The 20,407-nt window shown below is 37.4% G+C and overlaps 1 protein-coding gene across 1 annotated transcript in view; it reads left to right on the top strand.

The window, feature by feature from the left end:
• Positions 1 to 20,407, top strand: part of ACOXL (acyl-CoA oxidase like) — a 511,038-nt gene that overhangs the window by 451,375 nt on the left and 39,256 nt on the right. Inside the window, exon 16 of the mRNA XM_044659510.1 lies at positions 7,100 to 7,201. Within this exon, the coding sequence (XP_044515445.1) occupies positions 7,100 to 7,201 (102 nt within the window). The remainder of the gene's footprint in view (positions 1 to 7,099; positions 7,202 to 20,407) is intronic.

The raw sequence follows: 20,407 nt of genomic DNA, 5'->3' as shown, positions 1-20,407 counted from the left end.
CTCCCTCCCTCTCTCTCTCTCTCTCTCTCTCTCTCTCTCTCTCTCTCTCTCTCTCTCTCTCTTTCTTTCTTTCTTTCTTTCTTTCTTTTTATCTTTCTTGTTATCGGAATTATTCTTTGAAATTGTAAAGCAAATACATTTTGCTAATGGTGACAGAAATACCTTAATCTAAGGGATAACGCCATTGCCCATCAATTTTGCAAGGCAATAATGCTATTCCCGAGAGGCAGAACTCTGAGGCTGAAAGGCAGAGTAGTTCATCACGATGAGAGAATTGGGTTGTTGCTAGCGGGGGAAAGATCCTCTGATCATGCTGTTATTACCAGGCATTAATAAGCTTTGTTCATCTTATCTGACACCAGAGACCTAACTTTTAGTCCTTCTGCAACATCTCTCTCTTTATTATGTAGCTCAGGGTCATAGAGAAACACAGCCCGCTGGCTGTATAGAGCAGCAGGCAGCCTCCTTCATGCTGTTTTTGGTCCCAGCAGGCTTATTCCCATGTGTCCTTTGGATTTCCACTATAATGGATGGAAAGACAATTACTTAGGTATCACTGAAGCTTGGTGGGATGAGAGCCTTGATGAGAATGCAGCAATGGAAGGGAATACATTCTGTTGAAAGGAAACCAATCTAGTAAAAGGGGTATGTCAGGGTCCCTTGGCCTCTGACATAGACATGCCAGAAGCAGGGAGGGAATGTGAAGGGGGATTAGGAGAATTACAGATGGCTAGGGAGAAATGTCAGCTCAGGCATGTAGTAACATGGTATTTGTAAGAGCTCTGAATTTGGATGCAGAGGATCTGGGTTTGAATCTTAGCCCTGCCATCTATGACCTTGGTAAATTTGGACAAGTCATTGAATTTCTCTGGGTCTTAGTTTCCTGGATGAACCGAGTGATCTCTAAGGTACTATCATTAGTCTGAACATATGGTTACAGACACACTAGCTGGTTTTCTTTTCCAAAGCATGTGTGTGTGTGTTTGTCTGTGTGTGTGTGTGTCTGTGTGTGTGTGTCTCTCTGTGTATTAGAGACAAGAATGATGTGGGAATACATATATAGAGGAATAGTCTTCTTAGGACCTTTGGACTACCAAAGCAGAACTGCTTCTCTGGTCATGAAGTTCTCACCTTATACACTGATCCCTTTCACATTATGAGTGTTGGAGATTCAGTACTCCTGAGATCTGGACAATCTACCTAAAAATTTTGGCTCTCCATTTTGCCAGAGAAGAAATTTGAACGTTTTCTTTTTCTTTTTTCTTTTATGAGGTGTTTACAGTACTTTGTTGAAATTTTGCATTAAGTTTCTGAGTTTCTAAACTTTTTCTGTGTCATCTGCTGGCCTTTGCATGTCAACTGTAGCTTCTGCAAAACTCCCCCCCAAAATTCCCATTTAATTTCTTATGCTGACCTGTGATATATCAAAACCACAATGGGGAAAGTTATACTGTGGCAGGGAAAAGTGTTTTGCTCCATGCATCCTCCACAGTTCTTCCTCTGTAGCATGAATTCTAGTCTATGCAAGCTGAGTGGCAAACTGGATAGAATACTGGCCTTAGGGTCAAGAAAATCTGAGTACACATCAGATTTCACTTCCCAGCTATCTTATCCTGGACAAATCACTGGGCTTCTCTATGTTTCAGTTTCCTTTTCTATAAAATGAGGGGGTTGGAATAGAGAGATAGTCTATAAAGTCTCTTTGCTAACCCTAAATCTATGATCCTAATAATATCAATGCCAGAATTATTGATTCCTATCAGTTAACTGCGCATGGCCCTAAATATTGTCTATTGTTCATTTCTCACCCATTAGCTATGCCTAGTGCCTTCCCCCCTCCACAGTTTAGCACTTCTTCTCCAGAGTGTATTTAGGGAAATAGCATCATGTGTTAAGAAAATATATTTTTAATAGAAATCTACTAACCTAAGGATGACAGTATGATGAACAACATTTGGATTGTTGGGATAAAAGGAGAAGCTGAAGCAATTTTGCTTGTAAATGTATTACTGATCAGAGATGACCCTTGATTAAAAATACTTATTGTTTTCAAGCAACTTAGGCAGTCCTTTCAGCTTTTCTACCGAATATATATGTATATGTATATACATATAGAACTGTGATTCAGATATTAGTTTAATAGTCATGATATAAATATAAAACAAATATATATGCAACTTATATTTATTAATCTGTGAATGTATGTATCTCCACAATAAAATGCAACATTGTTAGGGCAGGGGACTATCTTGCTTTGTATTCATATCTTCAGCATCCAGTATAAAATAGATGCTTAATAAATGCACGTTTTTGTTGTTTTATTGACTGCTATAAACTACCTAGCCAGTCAGAGTATATGGATGATGCCTTCTTAAAGTAGATTCCAAAAAAATAGCACAAAGGCAAATTATAGTAGTGATTCACACTTCAGCAATGTGAATATATACTAAAAATCTGTTCAGCTAAAAACAGAGTACCTTATAAATATTTAACATAGCTTGAAGACAATTTCATCTTTTATAAGTCAACTAGGAAAATTGTTATTCTGAAATTAAATCTGACCAATCAATCAACAAGCATTTATTAAATGCTTACTATGTGTCAGGTGCTGTGTTAGGTGGTGAGAATACAAAAATGAAAATGAAACAGTCCTTGCCTTCAAGGAATTTTCATTATATTGAGGGAGACATATATAAATTTGTACAAAAGAAATTCAAGGTGATTTTACTGGAAAGGACAGTAGTTGCTAGGAGCATTAGGAAAGGCTTCATGTAAAAAAAAAGTTGGTGTTTGAGCTAAGCCTTGAAGGCAGCTATAGATTCTAAGAGGTAGAGGTGAAAATGAGAGGGTATCTCAGGCATGGGGGACAAGTAAAGTACAAAGGCATGGAGAAAATATATTTTTAATAGAAATCTACTAACCTAAGGGTGACAGTATGATGAACAACATTTGGGTTGTTGGGATAAAAGGAGAAGCTGAAGCAATATTGCTTGTAAATATATTACTGATCAGAGGTGACCCTTGATTAAAAAAGGAAGGAAATGACCAGCAATATAAGAACTGACAGAAATATAAGACAGCAATATAAGAACTGACAGAAACTGACAGAAACTTTATATGAAAGACATCTAGTCATATTGGAATTCATAACAATGATGAAAAAACTCAAGACATAGTTAACTATGTATCCTAGACTTTAAAAAATCCATTTAAGCTTTTTTCTTCTGGAAAAAGACAGATATGATGGGAACATGGCTGAAGAGAGATGAGCAATTGTGATAAAATTATAAATTCTGATTCCACAGTTGTTAGTAATTCTAATGAGGAGAAAAGTCAAAAGTATTTAATGAAGTCAGTGTGTGCTCTGATTTGGCAGCTTTAAAGTAATCATATATAAGAGATGGAAAAAGGAGCATACAACTAAAATTTTTTTAAATGGTTAAAACTTCTAAAAACAGTGTCAGGAAGGCTAAAACCTTGAATGAGCTAAGTTTTATTTTTTAAAAGCAAAACATTTTTTAAGGTTGATCACTGCTTAGGGAAGATGAAATAATTTTTATAGATAACAGAGAGAAGGCAGAACTACTCAAATCTTAGTTTTCTTCCTTCTTTTTCATCATTGAAAATGATCCACAAATTAGAAAGGGTAAAACAAATTCTTAAGAATTAATTGATGTGGGGGCAGCTGGGTGGCTCAGTGGAGTGAGAGCCAGACCCAGAAACAGGAGGTCCTGTGTTCATATCTGACCTCAGACACTTCCTAGTTGTGTGACCCTGGGCAAGTCGCTTAACCCCCAATGCCTAGCCCCTAGCCCTTACCACTCTTCTGCCTTGGAACCAATACAGAGTATTGATTCAAGACAGAAGATAAGAGTTAAAAAAAAAGAATTGGTATCCAATATTATGAAGGAACTAATAAAAGAGAGCCTGGCTACAAGTCAGGTCTTCAAATTAAGGTAAATTCATCACATAGTATTGAAATAACACGTAATTATCAATGCAGAATCACAATAGACAATTCTTTGAGAAATCATAAAGAACCAAAAAGGCTCTAGAAAACTGGAAACAAGAAAATATCCATATACCACCACCACCACCACCACCACCACCACCACCACCACCACCACCACCACCACTACTACTNACCACCACCACCACCACCACCACCACCACCACCACCACCACCACCACTACTACTACTACTACTACTACTACTAGTACTACTACTACTACTACTACTACTACTACTACTACTACTACTACTACTATTACTACTACTCTTTTTCAGGGATTCAGTTCACTATTGCCCCCTGCTGATTTCTAGCAGTTAGCTAACTACTACCAATTTGCAAGATGGTCCTTCAGGGAAAGGAATGAGATTTTCTCTACCCATCTTCCCTAAAAATATAGAGCCAACCATTTTAAGGAGATTTTTAAAGATTACTATAAAGCATTTTAGGGAAAAACATAGTTACAATAACAAATTACAGGGGAAAGCTATACATACACATAAATGTAAATACATATATACATACACATATATATGAATGTAATCATTGTTCACTTGTTTCAATCATGTCCAACTCTTTGTGACTCCATTTGGAGCTGTCTTGACAGAGATACTGGAGTGGTTTGCCATTTCCTTCTCCAGATCATTTGACAAATGAAGAAACTGAGGCAAACTGGGTTAAGTGACTGGCCCAGGGTCACATAACTAGTAAGTGTCTAGGTCAGATTTGAACTCAAGAAGATAAATCTTCCTGACCCCAAGCACAAAATTCTATCCACTGCACCACATCTTCTCTCTCTCTCTCTCTCTCTCTCTCTCTCTCTCTCTCTCTCTCTCTCTCTCATCTATACACACATATGTATGTATATAAGTTCATGCATATACACATCTAAATATTCATATATGTGTAATATTTTAAAACACATTTCACCTTAGAAATAATACTTATATTGTTTCCAAGGTAGAAGATCAGAAAGAGCTAGCAACCAGGGCTAAATGACTTACCCAGGGTGACAGTAAATGTCTAAGGTCAAATTTGAACCCAGAACTTCCCATCTCTAGACCTGGCTCTCAACCCACTGAGCTACTTAGCTGCCCCATCATATATATATATATATATATATTCTTTTTTTTTAAATGAATCCCTGGGTCTATGGGAAACTCGGTCAAGCTCTTTCTTACTTCTCTTCCTACTTTTCTTCAAATTTATCTCTAGAATCAATTGACCTGCTACATCTTTGTGTTTTTCACACTGCCTAGAACAATGTTATACACGTAGCAGGTGCAGAACCAAAATGTGTTGAAGGAATATGGAATTCACTCAAGGCCTAGTAAGCTAACTGGGCTGATTAAGCCTTTATGTGATATCTCATCAGGGCATAGTACATTCCAAAAATTCTTACCAGTTATTTCTACTACTCACTCTGTGGCTCATACTAACACAAGTGACTTTTTTTACAGAAGAGCCAACTGAGCCTTTTTTTACTTGTTTGCCAAGTTCACTGAGGGGTCATATTTAGGGTTATAATCCTTCTCATTGGCTTACTTGCTAAACCAAATTGAGTCTGTTTCTAGATATCTGAGAATTATTCACAATGATAATAATAAATACATCCAAAATTTAGCTTTTCACAAAATCCAATGATAAATCAATTTAAGAGATACCAAGTTCCTCCCTGTAGTAAGCACTGAGTGGTACAAAAACAGAAGAGTTGGATTTGGACCTAATGGTCATGGATTTGAGTTCCAGCTCTGCCCCTCGTGACCTGGATGCCATGACCTTGGATAGGTTGCTGAATATCCTTCCCTAAGCCTCAGTTTTCTCATCTATAAGATGAGAGATTTGGACTGGATGACCTCCAAGGTCCCTTTCAACTTAAATCTAAAACCTAAAAACTAAAATATGCCCTGCCTTCAAAGAGCTTACATTCTTCAGGAGAAGATTCAGAGTACTACATTGCAACATACATATAAACTCAATTTTTGAGCTTAATGAGCAGTAGAAGAGTATAAGCATTTGATGTGATATCTAGGTGTCATGTTCATGTAACTGAATAACATTTTGGGGAGAAAAAACACCATATTTTAATTCTTGGAACCTGAAGATAATTATCTGCTACAGACCTCATTAAGCTGCCAGATATTATCAGTCATTTCATTTGTGTTTCAGGAATCTTATAAGAAAAAAATCATGTTAGAAGAATTATATAAATTACCTAATTTTATAAAAATAAAATTTTGGTTCTATGAATTCTTTGGTGTGGGGAACTACCAGCAAGGAAACTCTTTCATCAATTAGCTCTTACTCTGCAATTTATACTCTTAATGAGTTATCTGAGACATTGAAAAGTAATTAGTTGGAGGTCCAACTATCATGATATGTCAGAGGAAGGACACGAACCCACACCTTCGTGGCTTCCAGGACAGTTCTCTAGCCATTAAAGCAATGGTTTTTTTAAGAATGGTTTAGGGACTTGGGGGTTCCTGAGACCCTTTCAGGGGATCTTTGATAATTATAATATCCATAATATCATAATAATACTTTTTAAATTATATAACATAAATACAAATGAATAATACTGTTTTAAATTTGAATACAGTAAATATCATTAGATATAACTCACATAAACAAAAAGCTCTTTGAGGGAAAATTCAATAATTTTTAAGAGTTTAAAGAGGTCATAAGGCCAAAATGCTTAAGAACTGCTGCCCTGCACCAAGCTGCCTAGACACTAAATTATATAAATACCAGAAGATCTATTTTGAAGAGCTGTCTTTTATGAGGATCCATTACAATTGTGTTTGGTAGAGATTACATTTAGATATTATTGTTTGGTATGTTTGGGGAAGAAATAAAGGAGGTGGAAAGATATTTGACTGTTATAAGTTTGAGATTGTTGTACATTAATGTATAGTGAATGCCCATTTTGTGACCAGTATTTATTAGAAAAGTATTTATTAGAAAAGCATGATTTCTTTCATGTATTTTTAAGAATTCCCTGTTGTAAGCATCCCTTCTAGCCCCTTATAAAAGTTCTTCATATTTCTTGAGTTATTAATATTTGTTACATTTTTCTTTCCCCTTCTTAGTTTTGTCTTTTGTATGGAACCAAGTTGGTGTTCCAGGAGAGAGCATGGTACTTAGAGCATAAATACTTGACCCCAACAAGCAGTGTGCAGATCAGAAGTCAGGTAAGACCCTTTGCCATGGGGGAAGACCGGGCTTGGGTCATTAACAATTGGCGGGACCTTGCTTTCTTAGTAAACAGTACTTATCAAGCTGGTATCACTTGCCTCCTAAAGAATTTCAGTTCTTCTAGAATTTCACATGCATGCTGTTTTATTTTCTACTGCTATCGTGTTACATTTCAAACTTAAGATGACAAGGAAATGATTCATTGTTTTTGCCTGAACTCCCTGACATGAACTCTCCTTCCCTCTCCCCACCACCTACGACTCCAAAAAGACTTTTTTTTGGTTACAGGGGAGGGAAAGAGGGGAGAGAGGGGGAGAGAGAGAGACAGACAGACAGACAGTCAGAGACACAGAGACAGAGACAGACAGACAGAGAGACAGAGAGACAGAGACAGAGAGAGAGGAGAAGAAAGGAGAGGAGAGGAAAGAAGAGGAGAGGAGAGGAGAAGGGAAGGAAGGGAGGAAGGGAGGGAGGGAAAGCGTGTTAATTTTTTGTGATATTCACCTTTTCATTTTTCTACTTCTTATTATAAACTATTAACTGTCACCAATTATTCCTTGTGTTAAAAAAAAAGAAAATTAATATACATTCTTACAATGGGTATCACTGTCCATATACCTGTATCAATTCATTAAATAGTTACCCAAGAGTAGGTTAGTAATTGTTTAACAAAAGTGTCTCTGGAAAAAATGTATCCACAATAAAGTATTAAATTTAATCTGCATCATTAACATTTTCTCTCTAACTTTCTTAAGGCTAGTGATGGTGAACCTTTCAGAGACTGAGTATCTAAACTGCACCCTCATGCCGCATATGAGCCACCCCCTTACCCCAGACAGGGGAGGAAGGAAGTGCTCCCATTAGGCTGCTGAGCAGAGGGGTGGGTGGTGTGAAAAAATGTCCTCAAGTGCAGTGGAGAGGGGGAAGGGAGCAGCCCTCTCTGGCACGTGTGCCATATGTTCACCAACAAGGGGCTAGGCAAACAATAAATCATATTAAATTGAGCTGATTCATAGAATTTGCTGATTTCTGAGAGATAAATACTCACACTGAAAATTTAACAAGTTCTTGTGAACCAAATTGAGCTGGCTCCAGCACACTAGAGAAGGTTATTGTTGTTGTTCAGTGGTGTCCAACTCTTCCTGACCCCATTTGGAGTTTTTTTTCACAAAGATACTGAAGTGGTTCGCCATTTCCTTCCCTTTTCTTTTTTTGGTTATAGGGGAGGGAAAGAGGGGAGAGAGGGGGAGAGAGACAGACAGACAGACAGACAGAGACAGATAGACACAGAGACAGACGGACAGAGAGACAGAGACAGAGAGAGAGGAGAAGAAAGGAGAGGAGAGGAAAGAAGTGCTCCTTTCCCTTGCTCATTTTACAGAGTAAGAAACCTAGGCAAGTAAGATTAAGTGACTTGCCCAGGGTCATATAGCTAGTAAATATCTTCTTGACTCTAGATCTGGCTCTGTATCCTCTGTTCCACCTAACCTCCCATTTCAGGGGAAATAAAAATAGCTTTTCCCCACAAAAAAAGTCAGAATTGTCTGATTTATGTGATTCTCAATGCAGGAGAAAGCCTGGACTATTTCTACTAAGCCAGAAAAATCAAGGGACCATAAAAGAAGACTACACTATAGAGAATAATGACTTAATAAATGACTTAATGTCATTTCACAGTCACATTCTCTACTTGCTTTATCAAAGAAGTCCCTGTAGTATAGTCCCTGTAGTATAGTGGGCACATTTTACAGATAAGGAAACATGCATGTTTAATTACAGACAAATATATACACACACATAAAGCGCTTAATACTTTTCAGGATATGTATAGCAGCCTACAAGTGTTGTGGAAAACACACTGACCTTGGAATCAGAAGACCTGAGTGTACATCCTGATTCTACTCCTTTATTAGCTAGTCTACCTTCAATAGATCTTTTAACTTCTCTGTCCTTCCTCATCTATAAAATGGGCATGATAATGCTACCTGTATTACTTACCTCAAAGTACTGCTGTGACTCACATTTGTAAATTGGACAGCTCCATGAGGATATCAGCTATCCTTAGTTTTCCCAATGACTCTACAAAGTTAGAAGGTAAAGGATCATTGTTTTCATTTTTCAAAAGAAAAAACCAAGAAACAAAGATGTTAGGTGACTTTCCCAAAGTCACACAGCTTGTAATAAGAGCTAGAAATCCAGGCTCCTGACCACAAGTGGATTTTATGCTCATCTAGAGACTGCATTCATCTTTTACATTCCTTAGATTTCCTTATGGCACACTGACTTCACAATTAGTAAAAAGTACCTAAAGTCCCTGAAAGAGTTCTTAAGATTATAGGAACAAATGGAGAGCAGGAAAGGTCCTTAGAGATCATCTAGTCCATCCCTCTCTTTTCACAAGCAAAGAAACTGTAGCCCAAAGTGTCATGTAATTGGTTCATAGTCATGTACTAGTGATGGACTGTCAGAACCAGGATTAAAAAATAGATTTTTTTGACTCTAAACCCAGTGAGTTTTTTCTTTGTTATAGTGAAGGCCTTACACTATACACCCAGTTTAATATATGAAAAGTAGTATGAGTAAGCATTTAACAAATAGAAAATCCATAATTGCCAATAAAGTTCTACTATGTCAAGAAATGTTCAAAAGAACCCCCAAAATGACGACTAGAAATTCAAGATGGCATGCTGTTAAAGAGCTGAGACTTTGATGGCCTTGTGACACAAGCAGGGGGATGTGAGAGGCAGCTCTAGCATTTGAAAGACCATTGTTAAATTTTCTATGTGAGCATGTAAACCTTAGAGATTGGTAATCAGTAAAAAGCAGGGCTTGGTTTGTTGTTTTATTGATTGTCTATCAATTGATTGTCTTAAGAAAGTATAAAAGTAGGGATAGATGGGTAACCTTAGAATAAATACTAAGACAGAAGGCAAGAGTTTAAAAAGTGTAAAAATATAGATTAAGCTTTAAAATGTGTGCATCTATGTACTATATATCTATATATCTCTCTGGAAAACTAGTTGTTAAACATTTAACAACAGACTTCTGGATACAGGGCAATGAAAGATGACTTGTGACTTCTCTGAAGAGGTGAAACTGTGTGCTGGAAAGGGCATTGAATTTGAAATGAAAAATTCTAAGCCCAAATCTTAACTCTATACCTTACTACCTGTATGACATCAGGGAAATAACTTTGTTCCTCTATGCCTCAGTTGTTTTTCATTTGTAAAAGGGGTGTGGGGGGGACAGGTCACATTAAATGTTCTCCATTTATCAGTGCCTAGACCTTAGTTGTAACTTTTCCTACCACCCAATTACTTTTTTTGTTAAACTCTTACCTTCTGCCTTAGAACTGATACTAAGTATTTATTCCAAGGCAGAAGACTGGTTAAGAGCTAGTCAACTGAGGTTAAATGACTTGCCCAGGGTCACATAGCTAGGAAGTATCTGAGGCCAGATTTGAACCCAGGACTTCTGTCTCCAGGGCTAGCTCTCTATCCATTGAGCCACCTAGCTGCCCCATCTCAGTTACTTATGTAGTGGCAATAGAGACCCTAAGAGTAGTCAGTGTTCAGTATTGTCCAATATTGGTCTGACCTCTTTTAAGCAAGGACGATACTCAATGGTACCCTCAGATCACTCCCCAAGGCTACCTTCTTGGGTTGTACCTTTGGAAGGAAAAGGATTCTTCCTGAATTCCTTGCCTTTGGCTGGCTACGTTGTTAATCAACAGTATGCCAACCCACTGAAACTGTTCCTGACATACAGCTTAGCCAGCAACACTAATAGAAAGACAGGCTGATCTGCATCTTTTACATTTGGATGTATGATGTAACTATTTCTGCGATGCCACAAAAGGCAAACTTCCTGTATATGATCCTGCCTACAGAGGACCTTATAGGAAGATTCCAGAGTTTATTATATGAAGAGAGGCAGTATAGTGGATATAACATTGAATATGGAGTCAGGAAGATCGCCATTCAAACATGCCGGAGACATTTACTCACAATATGACACTGGCAAGTCACTTAATCTCTGTGGTTCTATTTCCTCATCTGTGAAAGGAAGAGTTTGGAATCAGTGACATCCTAGTTTTCTTTTAGCTCTAAATTTATGATTCTATGATCTTATGTGCTTATATAATGATATATTTAGAGATCTTTGTTCCTAGAAAATTCAGTATATATGCATTTACAAATTGCTAGTGTTTAATAACCTTATGATTATTGACTTTTATTTGTCAGACATGGTGGTATATGCCTATAATATGTGCTATCACTGAGACTGAGGTTTGTGGATTACTTGAGCTTGGGAGTTCTGAGCTGCTGTGGGGCTAATGTAAGTTGGGTGTGGATACTGATATAATAAGCTGCTGAAAGCAAGCTGTCCCTCCACTGTCTAAAGAGGGGCAAGCTGGCCCAGGTCAGGAGCAAAGTTGGTCAAAACTTCCATCAGCAGTGGATCAGCAGTGGTATTGGTCCATAAGTGGCTACTATATTTCTAGCCTGGGCTCAGTAGGAAGACTCAGTCTATTACAAACCACCAAGCAAAAAAATTTACTTCCTATAATAATCTATATTAAAGAATAGCAATCAATCTGAAGCTTACTTTCAGTGACAAAGCCTTTGGAATTTTATTCCCGGTGGAGGAATTTGGGGATTAAGTAAGGATGGAAAGGGTAGAGTGAAGCATATCCAAATGATGTGGGCAGAAAAAATCCCTGCGTGGTACACTTGATTTGGAGTTAAAACAACTGGAGATGTTTACCTTGGAGAAGAGAAGACTCGGTGGGGATGTGACAGCTATCTTCAACTATTTAAAATGCTCTCATGTGAAAGAGGGATTAGCCTTGTTCTGTTTGTCCCCATGAGGTGAAACTAGGAGTAATGTGGGTGGAAGCTGCAAAGGGGTTAATTTAGATTTGATTTCTGGGAGGAAGAAGTGTCCTAACCATTAGAGCATTCAAAAGTGAAATGGGCTTTATCCAGAGGAGAAGTAGTAGTGCACTCTCTTCAGCAGAGGTGTTCACGCAAACACTTACCAGTGTGATGACTGACCATAGTGTTTAAGTGGGATGTGTTTTAGAAGTATGAGTTGGTCTGGATAATTGTTGAGCTCTCTTGGAGCTCTGAAATTCTGTAAGTCTGTGTGGCCTGGACTTCACTACATGCTTTGATATTTACTACCTATATGATCACAGGCAAGGCACTCCTCCCTGAGCCTCAGTTGCCTCATCTGTAAAAGAGGTTGGAGTAGATGATAGCTAAGATTGCTTCTAGCTTTGAATTCATCATCCATGTGAAGGGGAGGGGAAGACCCCTTTAGAAGTCAGACTGCACACTTAATATTGCTTCTGTCCTCTAAATTCTAAGATCATCTCTTCAAAACTCATTTCTGAGTCTTAAATTAGTGATGAGTTCAATTCCATTCCCCTATTTAAAACCAGCACTTAAAGTCACTTTTAGCAGAGCATTTAGTAGCCTTGTTTCTCTTATCAAAGGATTTATTTCCTGAAATATGATACTCCAGCTGTCCAAGTTCTCTAGTCATTTGCAGGTCAACATTTGAACAGTGGTTCTCAACTATGTGTCAGAAAGCAAGTTCATTGTGTTTAGATGGTGATAAGAATTCAAGACATGTAGCTTGTTGACATCTGGTGGCATCCTGACATTCCCATGTGTCTATTGAGACACACAGCCCAAATAAGATTTGCAGGTCAAATTAAAACATCCAAGGCACATCCTGAAAATAGTACTTGATAAAATGTTAAAAATTGGTTTTATTCCCCACCCCTGCCACCCCACCCCTTCCCAAGAATCAGTTGATTTTAAAAGACAGATAAGAATGAAACCGAAGGAGGTAAGAGAGATCTGTTCTCCCTTCACGGTACTGTTACCATGAAATTGTGTGTGTGTACAGTGACTCTCAAATTCCTTCCAAGTTGTTTTGATTACTGTCGACAAGCACTTGCAGGAGAGGATTGTCGAATGTTTGAGCCCATTGAAGCTGTTCTTCCAGAAATGGAAGATCACTGTTGGCTAGCCCATGAATGTTGCCCTGGGGTGAAGCATAAATTTAAAGTTCACCAGCATGGAATTTTATAGTATAGCTCAGTGTAAGGAGGCACAGAATGTGTAAATAGAGTACCACATGTTACCAAGGATGACTTGTGTGAGAGAAGTAGCATAAAAACATAATCAGGAACAAGAATGGTCTTAAGAAACAAAGCAGAACTACAACAACAAGTTATACTATAACATCAATTTGTAAAAATGGATTATGAAAGACTTTAGAATTCTGATCAGTATTATGACTAACCATAATACCAGGGACTAATAATGTTCCTTCCTTCCTTCCTTCCTTTTGCCTTCACTTTCCTTCCTCCCCTTCTTCCCCTCCTTTCTTTCCTTCCTTCCCTTATTTCTTTCTCTTCCCTCCTTTCCTTCCTTCCTCCCTATCTTTTATAATTATCCTATAATTTCAGCAAGTCAGCAGAAGGGAGTGCAACTGATCAGGCATCCCCTGACCAATCCATCACACTACAATGCTTTTTGTATATTAGCTCTTTTGAGCCTCACAACAATCCTATGACGTAACCAAACAAGTATTAGTATCTCCATTTTATAGCTGATGAAACTAAGGTCCAAAGAAAATAAATAATTTGGCCAAAAATGAGTTTCAGAAGTAGGGTTCAAATTCCAAGTCCACTGCTCTATCCACTTCAATGTGTTGCCTCTGAATATATCTTGGTGATACTGTATTGGAAAGGAGGACTGGGAATCATTAAGAGCTAGTTAAGCTTGGTGCTTTTCAGATACTTCCACTGAATATACATGACTCCAAAATGACCAGTCACCTTTTTCAGGTCAGACAAACCACTAGTCAATTCAGCAAATAAATAAATAAATCAGTCAAATCGGTTGATTGATTGGTCAAATAGGCCTATAGTCATGGCAGCTCTAATTTATCCTCTTGGGGAAAGAAATTTGGAACAATAAAAGGCATAAATTATGGCCAGTCAAACTATGAGAAGCCAAAATTCTGTTTACATGATTCTAATCTTAAGCAATATACTACTTTTATTTGATTGTTTGAAGTGTGGGCAGAATCCAAATGAAGGCTTTATCTAATCAGATATCAAGAAACCAGAAGGAATAAAACAATCAAAATAGGAGGGTTATAGAATATACCCTTTGGATATAGACTGCTTTTTCATTTGTTGTTGTTGTTGTTGTTTGGTTTTTTTTTTGTATGCCTAGCACCTAGCATGATACCTTACACAAAATAATTCCTTAATAAATGTTTATTGGATTGGAGTCAGTTAGGAAGCTGGCACCAGACCAATTCATCTATTATATTAATAACCTAATGACAATGAGAATACTTCATCCCCTGAAATTATAGTTTTAAAAAATAACAAGGTTTTGTACAGCTATGACTAGAGCATTCAGGCCTTTGACTATTTGCAAACTTATATCGTTGGCTCTTCTCCATACTGTGTGGAAATGTTCCTTTTTTATGGATTCTGATTTTCCATCACTATGTTTTCTTTACTCCTAAACCACCTGGATCAAGCCAACATAACAGATGTTCAGAGACCCTGAATACAATTCAACATTAACTGAATGATGAGGCATTAGTTATGGTATATTTAAAATATTTACTGGAGTAGGGATGGGGAGTAGGGGCATCTTGTCCAATCTTACTTAGAACTATTAAGCATTTGCATTCAGTTGTAGGGGACTATGAGAAAAGACCTATGGTATATTTATCCCTCTTCTGAAGTGATGAGATGGCCCATGACCACTTAATTCAGCTTAATGAGTTATCCAATGATACAATGGAAAAATCAGTGTAAAATAAAATTCTATAAGCTTCCAGGACCAATTCAGGTGGTACAAGGAAATATTGTTCATAATTGATTGGTATCTTTGGTGAGCATTTAGGTAGGGTAGGGAATATGAATGAGCCAAATAAAAGAATCCTTCTTTGAATCATTTTTATAATGTGTTCTTTTTGTGTATCACCCAGAGCATTGACCATTAAGTAGAATGTGAATGGTCCCTAAATGGAAATTCTCTTGAACCTATGGTTTAAGTACAGTCATGAAGAGAATTTTAAAGTCAACATCCTCTGAGACATGAAAGATATGAAACATTTTAGTTTCCCTATTTGCAAGTTTTAGAGGAGGAGACCTTAGAAATAAACTAATCCAATCTTCTGATTTTGTAGATGGGGAAACCAAGTTCTAGAAAAGTCAGAAGGTCCACCAAAGGTCACACCTTTAATAAGTGACAAAACTAGGACAAGAACCCAGGTCTTCTGAGGCCTTCTCATCATTTCAGGCTGCCTCTAGAAAGTGGTCCCTTCCACCAAGAATGGGAAAAAAATCTCCTTCCTTCCCTTCCATCTTTCTCTGCCCCCAGCCAACGTTGTACCTCAGTGACATGGAATGCATTGTTAAACTAATAAATACAGGTCAGCCAACTGAGGTTAAGAAAATATGTGTTTGATTTGGTTTCTTCAATTTGGTCAGTAAGAAGGACCCCAAGGTCATTCCCCCTACAAATCTAGGTTTTCCAAATGGCAGCCACCTGGGCAACTCTAATCCTTTACTCAACAGTGTAGCTTTGTGTGTCTAGGAGGGTGATCCTTGTATCATTTTCTGAATTTTCTTAATTGAAGAATAACTTGTTATGACACATATAGGAGGGGGTTATTTGTTTAGCTCAATACCAGCCTCTGAGATCATTTGGCAGCCGTGTTATAATGTGATTGCAGGGGAGTGGGAGGGATGGATAAGATGCTTTGAAAACTAGGTAATTATGATTCCACTTTCCTAGTACCCTCAATTTGTTCTCCATCCCCAGCATATCATGAAATTTTTCTACCTGTGAAAACTTCATTGTATACTAGAGAGGGGGGAATAAGCATTTATGTAGCACCAGAAACTGTGCTAAGTACTTTACAATATCTCATTTGATGAAAGCAGACTACACCATACTAATGGCTATATCTAAGATTTCTTTTATTTAGATTTGAGAGAGTAGAGTGGACATACATTGCCACAGAGCAATGTCTGGTTAGTGACTTAGTCACTTCCTGAGAGGAGGTTGTCTCCTTTTCCTGGAAAGTGATTTGTGCCCCTTTCAGAATTACAAGAAAAGGTAGGTCCCAAGATAGAGATACCACAGGCAGAGAATGCTGGGAGTAGCAGACCAAGGCTTGATAATAAAGCACAATCCTATTGCACAATGCAAGCCAGCAGAGGACTACCAGGTATAAGGCTCAAAAGGACTAGTCAGCCATCCCCAAAGGCAGAGAAGATGTGTGCTCCCACCAAATTGGTTATGGAATTAGAGTAATTATGGAAAGCCCCATTCACTCACAAATGCTGACTTCAGAAAAATGTCTTGGAAGGAGACCAGTTGAGTTTTTGTATGTTTTGAGCATGTTCTCTTCAAAGCAGCTGTCATACTCTAAGGGATGAGTTTTACATATAATTAACTACATTCAACTAAGGAGACATTAAGTAAAATGTCAAACAAAAAAGATAGGGAGAGTGCAGTCAAAGTAACAGAGTAGAAGGGTAATGTAGTAGAAAGAGTACTGGGCTGAGTCAAGAGACATGGGTTCAAATTCTACTTTGATTCTTCAGTTATATGACTATGAGCAACTCATTTTTACTTCTGAGTTTCACTAGGAGATAATGGTAGCTCTTGTATTAGGTATCCTACCGTAGATTTTCATTCTTTTCCTAAGTCATTTCTTTCAAGTAGTCATGAGTTTCACTTGGGAGCTCCTATAATTTGGTCTTGATATGATCTGTTCAAAGGTATCCACCAAGAGGGAAATTTGGAGAACTTCACTTACGTATGATATCCTTCTTCTCTTTGGACTCTGCCTAGGATATCCTCAATGGCAAAGTCACATCCAATGTTCACACACCTCCCTGTTTTGTGCATTATTTTACATTAATGATCAGAGTGTTGTAGAACAAAGATTTCTTAGGGGCTTTAACCCTTAAGGTATTATTTATTATCTTAATATATATGAAAGAAGCTCCTTATTGAAAGAGGGCCTGTAAAGCTACATTTTGCCCTACCAAGTCAAGTCCTCTTTTATCATTAACCAAAAAAAATACAGTGAAACATTACATTCTTTATAACTTCCTAGGAGCTGAGTGACTAACGATGTGATCAGCTGGGGAAAATCTTTTGTAAGTTTTTTACTATCTCGTGTTTTTAGTAAGGATACTGTGAATGAATGGATTTGTAGGTCATCCCCATGAAAATTTAAAAAACATTAGATAGGCATATGAGTTGGTAGTATTGATGTCTCCGAACACTGTTTTGGGGGTAGTGATACTATTCATGATTTTTCCCCAGTCATTCAATATTTACCCATATTTGAAACATTTGAAATTCAGGCCTTTAGTGAGTCACTTCCGATACTGATCTTTTCTAAGATGAAGAATTCCTTCTATTTAAATTATGGCATGTAAAATGAGTCTACTGGGTTCATCCATTAATTTAGATATACATGTACATACATAAATGATCCCAGAAGTGAGGAGGAAGAAGAAAGTGAACTAGATTGTACTTGAGAAATTATGCAACCCTTTCAGTAATGTTAAACAACTCTCTGATACAAAACTCCATCTTTTTCTATCTATAGTCTCCTGGTAATGAGAGGAAACATGATATATTATTGCCTAGTTATTCTTGGAGTCAGTAAGAAGGATGAAGTTCAAGTTCCATTTCTGACAAACACCAGCTGTGTGATCCTGGGCAAGTCACTTAAATTGAGTAATTCTGTAAGACTATAATTTATAGAAAAGTTTTAAACCTCCATTGGTAGAAGGAACTTCTCACCTTAGAATTTCTTGTCTAATAAAACCACAAGTTCAATTCAAAACTCTAACTCTATTCTGGTGATGCTTTATGGCTGCAAAAAATTGAACTCTATCTCCAAAGAATAAAAATTGAATGATCCAGAGGGTGATAAGAGATACATGATGGGCATAAAAAATATGCAGCCTATTATTAACAATGTCCTATGTGTCAGAAATAGTATTACCTGTATTATCCACAACATACATATATGTTCAAAAAAAGGAGTCATGTAACTGGAACCTGCCCATGACCAGTGCTACTTTGTTATAAGACTTAGGTCACAGTGATAGCAAACCTTTTAGAGGTTTTTAGAGACCAATGCCCAAACTGCAGCCCTCATGCCTCATATGAGCCCCATTGCCTTACCCCAGATGGGAGGGAGGAAGTGCTCCCATTGGGCTGCTGGGCAGAGGGGTGGGTGATAAGAGAAATGTCCTCAGGCATACAAGGAGAGGGGAAGGCGAGCAACCCCCTCTGGCATGGTCTGGCACATGGGTCATAGGTTTGCCGACATAGGCCTAGAGGGAAGACTCTAGCACATGGAATAGATCCTTTTTGGAAATTTTATTAAAGGAAATAAAGGTACTGAGGGTGAGGATGAGATAGCATAGATGAGTTTCCATCTGTAACATGTGAAGATGTTCCAACTCATTGAGATAAGAGTATGGATCCATTGAAATGCCTTTTTGTGAAGTTGTGAAGGAAGTACTTTGAAAACTCTAAAACTTTTGAAGGAATCATGACAAAGAATGCTATCTGCTCCTACAGAAAAAACTACTGGAGTCAGATGCAGATCAAAGCATACTATTTTTCACATTGGTTTGTTTATGGTTTTATTTGGTGGTTTTGGTTTTATATGATCATTCTCTTACAACAATGATCGATATGGAATATGTTTTGCATGATAATACATGTATAACCTAGGTTGGATTGCCCACCATCTTGGAGAGGGGGGAGGGAAGGAAGGGAGGGAGACAATTTGGATCTTACAATTTTGGAAGCTGTGTGTTGAAAATTGTTATTACATGTAATTGGGAAAATAAGACATCTTTAAAAAAAAAAAAAGAAAGAAAACCCTAAAACTTCATACAGACAGGTATTGTTATAACTAAACCTAAGCAGCAATAGTTTGACAAAGAAACGCCTATGGTAAGGGTAAATAAAAATGGGCTTCTCCAGTCTGGCACCTGAATTACTAAACTGGATAGAAAAATGGCTAAACTTGGATTACTAAAATGGCTTTTTCCAAGATAGATGAATCTTTGATTTTATCAAATTAAATGTGTCTGGGCATATATAATATTTTCCCCAAAGACACCTAAGGCACATTTTTCTTCAAAGTATAGAGATCAGATAGATACTACCACTAATTGTCCCTATACCATGACAAATGATGAATTATGTGAATGACAATATTTGGCATCTATTTATAACATTTCTTCTGAAAGACTGTGTTGTAGGAGAACGAATACTGCACTTGAATAGAGAGAACTAAGTCTGAATCCCAACTCGCCCATTTACTATGTGACGTTGAACAATACAGCTCTTCAGAAACCTCATTTGCTCATTTGTAAAATGGAAGCAATGATGACATTTATTTATTTCACAGATTTGTTATGACAATTGCTTTTTTAAAAATTTAAGTGCTGTATAAATGTGAATTATTTTTGTAATGGAAAAAATAATCCTTAATCTAGAGTCAGAAGACCTGGTTTTGAATCCTAATTTTACTACTTACTACCTGTGTGACCTTGGGCAAATAACTATTTTTTTTTCTAAGCCTCAGACTCCCCCTTTGAAAATGAAGTGTTACAGGCAGCTAGTTGGCTTAGTGGATATAGAGCCAGGGCTACAGTCCTGGATTCAAATATGCCCTCAGATTCTTCCTAGCAGTGTGATCCTGGGCAAATCACTTAACCCTAATTGTCTAGCCCTTACCACTCTTCAGCCTTGGTACCAATTCTTAGTATTGATTCTAGACATAAGGCAAGAATTTTTTTTAATTTTTATTTAGAATATTTTTCCATGGTTACATGATTCATGATCCCCCTACCCCTGCTCTCTCCTCCCTCTTCCCAAAGCTGACAAGCAATTCCACTGGGTTATACGTGTATCATTGCTCAAAACCTATTTCCTTGTTATTCATATTTGCAGTTGAGTGATTTTTTAACATTAAAACATAAGGTAAATAATAAAAAGTATATACCTAAAACCATCAACAAACATCATATGCAATGGGGATAAATTAGAAGCCTTCCCAATAAGATCAGGAGTAAAACAAGGATGCCCATTATCACCTCTATTATT

The sequence above is a fragment of the Gracilinanus agilis genome, chromosome 2 (assembly GCF_016433145.1).
Source record: "Gracilinanus agilis isolate LMUSP501 chromosome 2, AgileGrace, whole genome shotgun sequence".
In the NCBI taxonomy this organism is placed as follows: domain Eukaryota; kingdom Metazoa; phylum Chordata; class Mammalia; order Didelphimorphia; family Didelphidae; genus Gracilinanus; species Gracilinanus agilis.
Note: the sequence above shows the minus strand (reverse complement) of the source record. Positions and strands in the feature narration are given on the sequence as shown.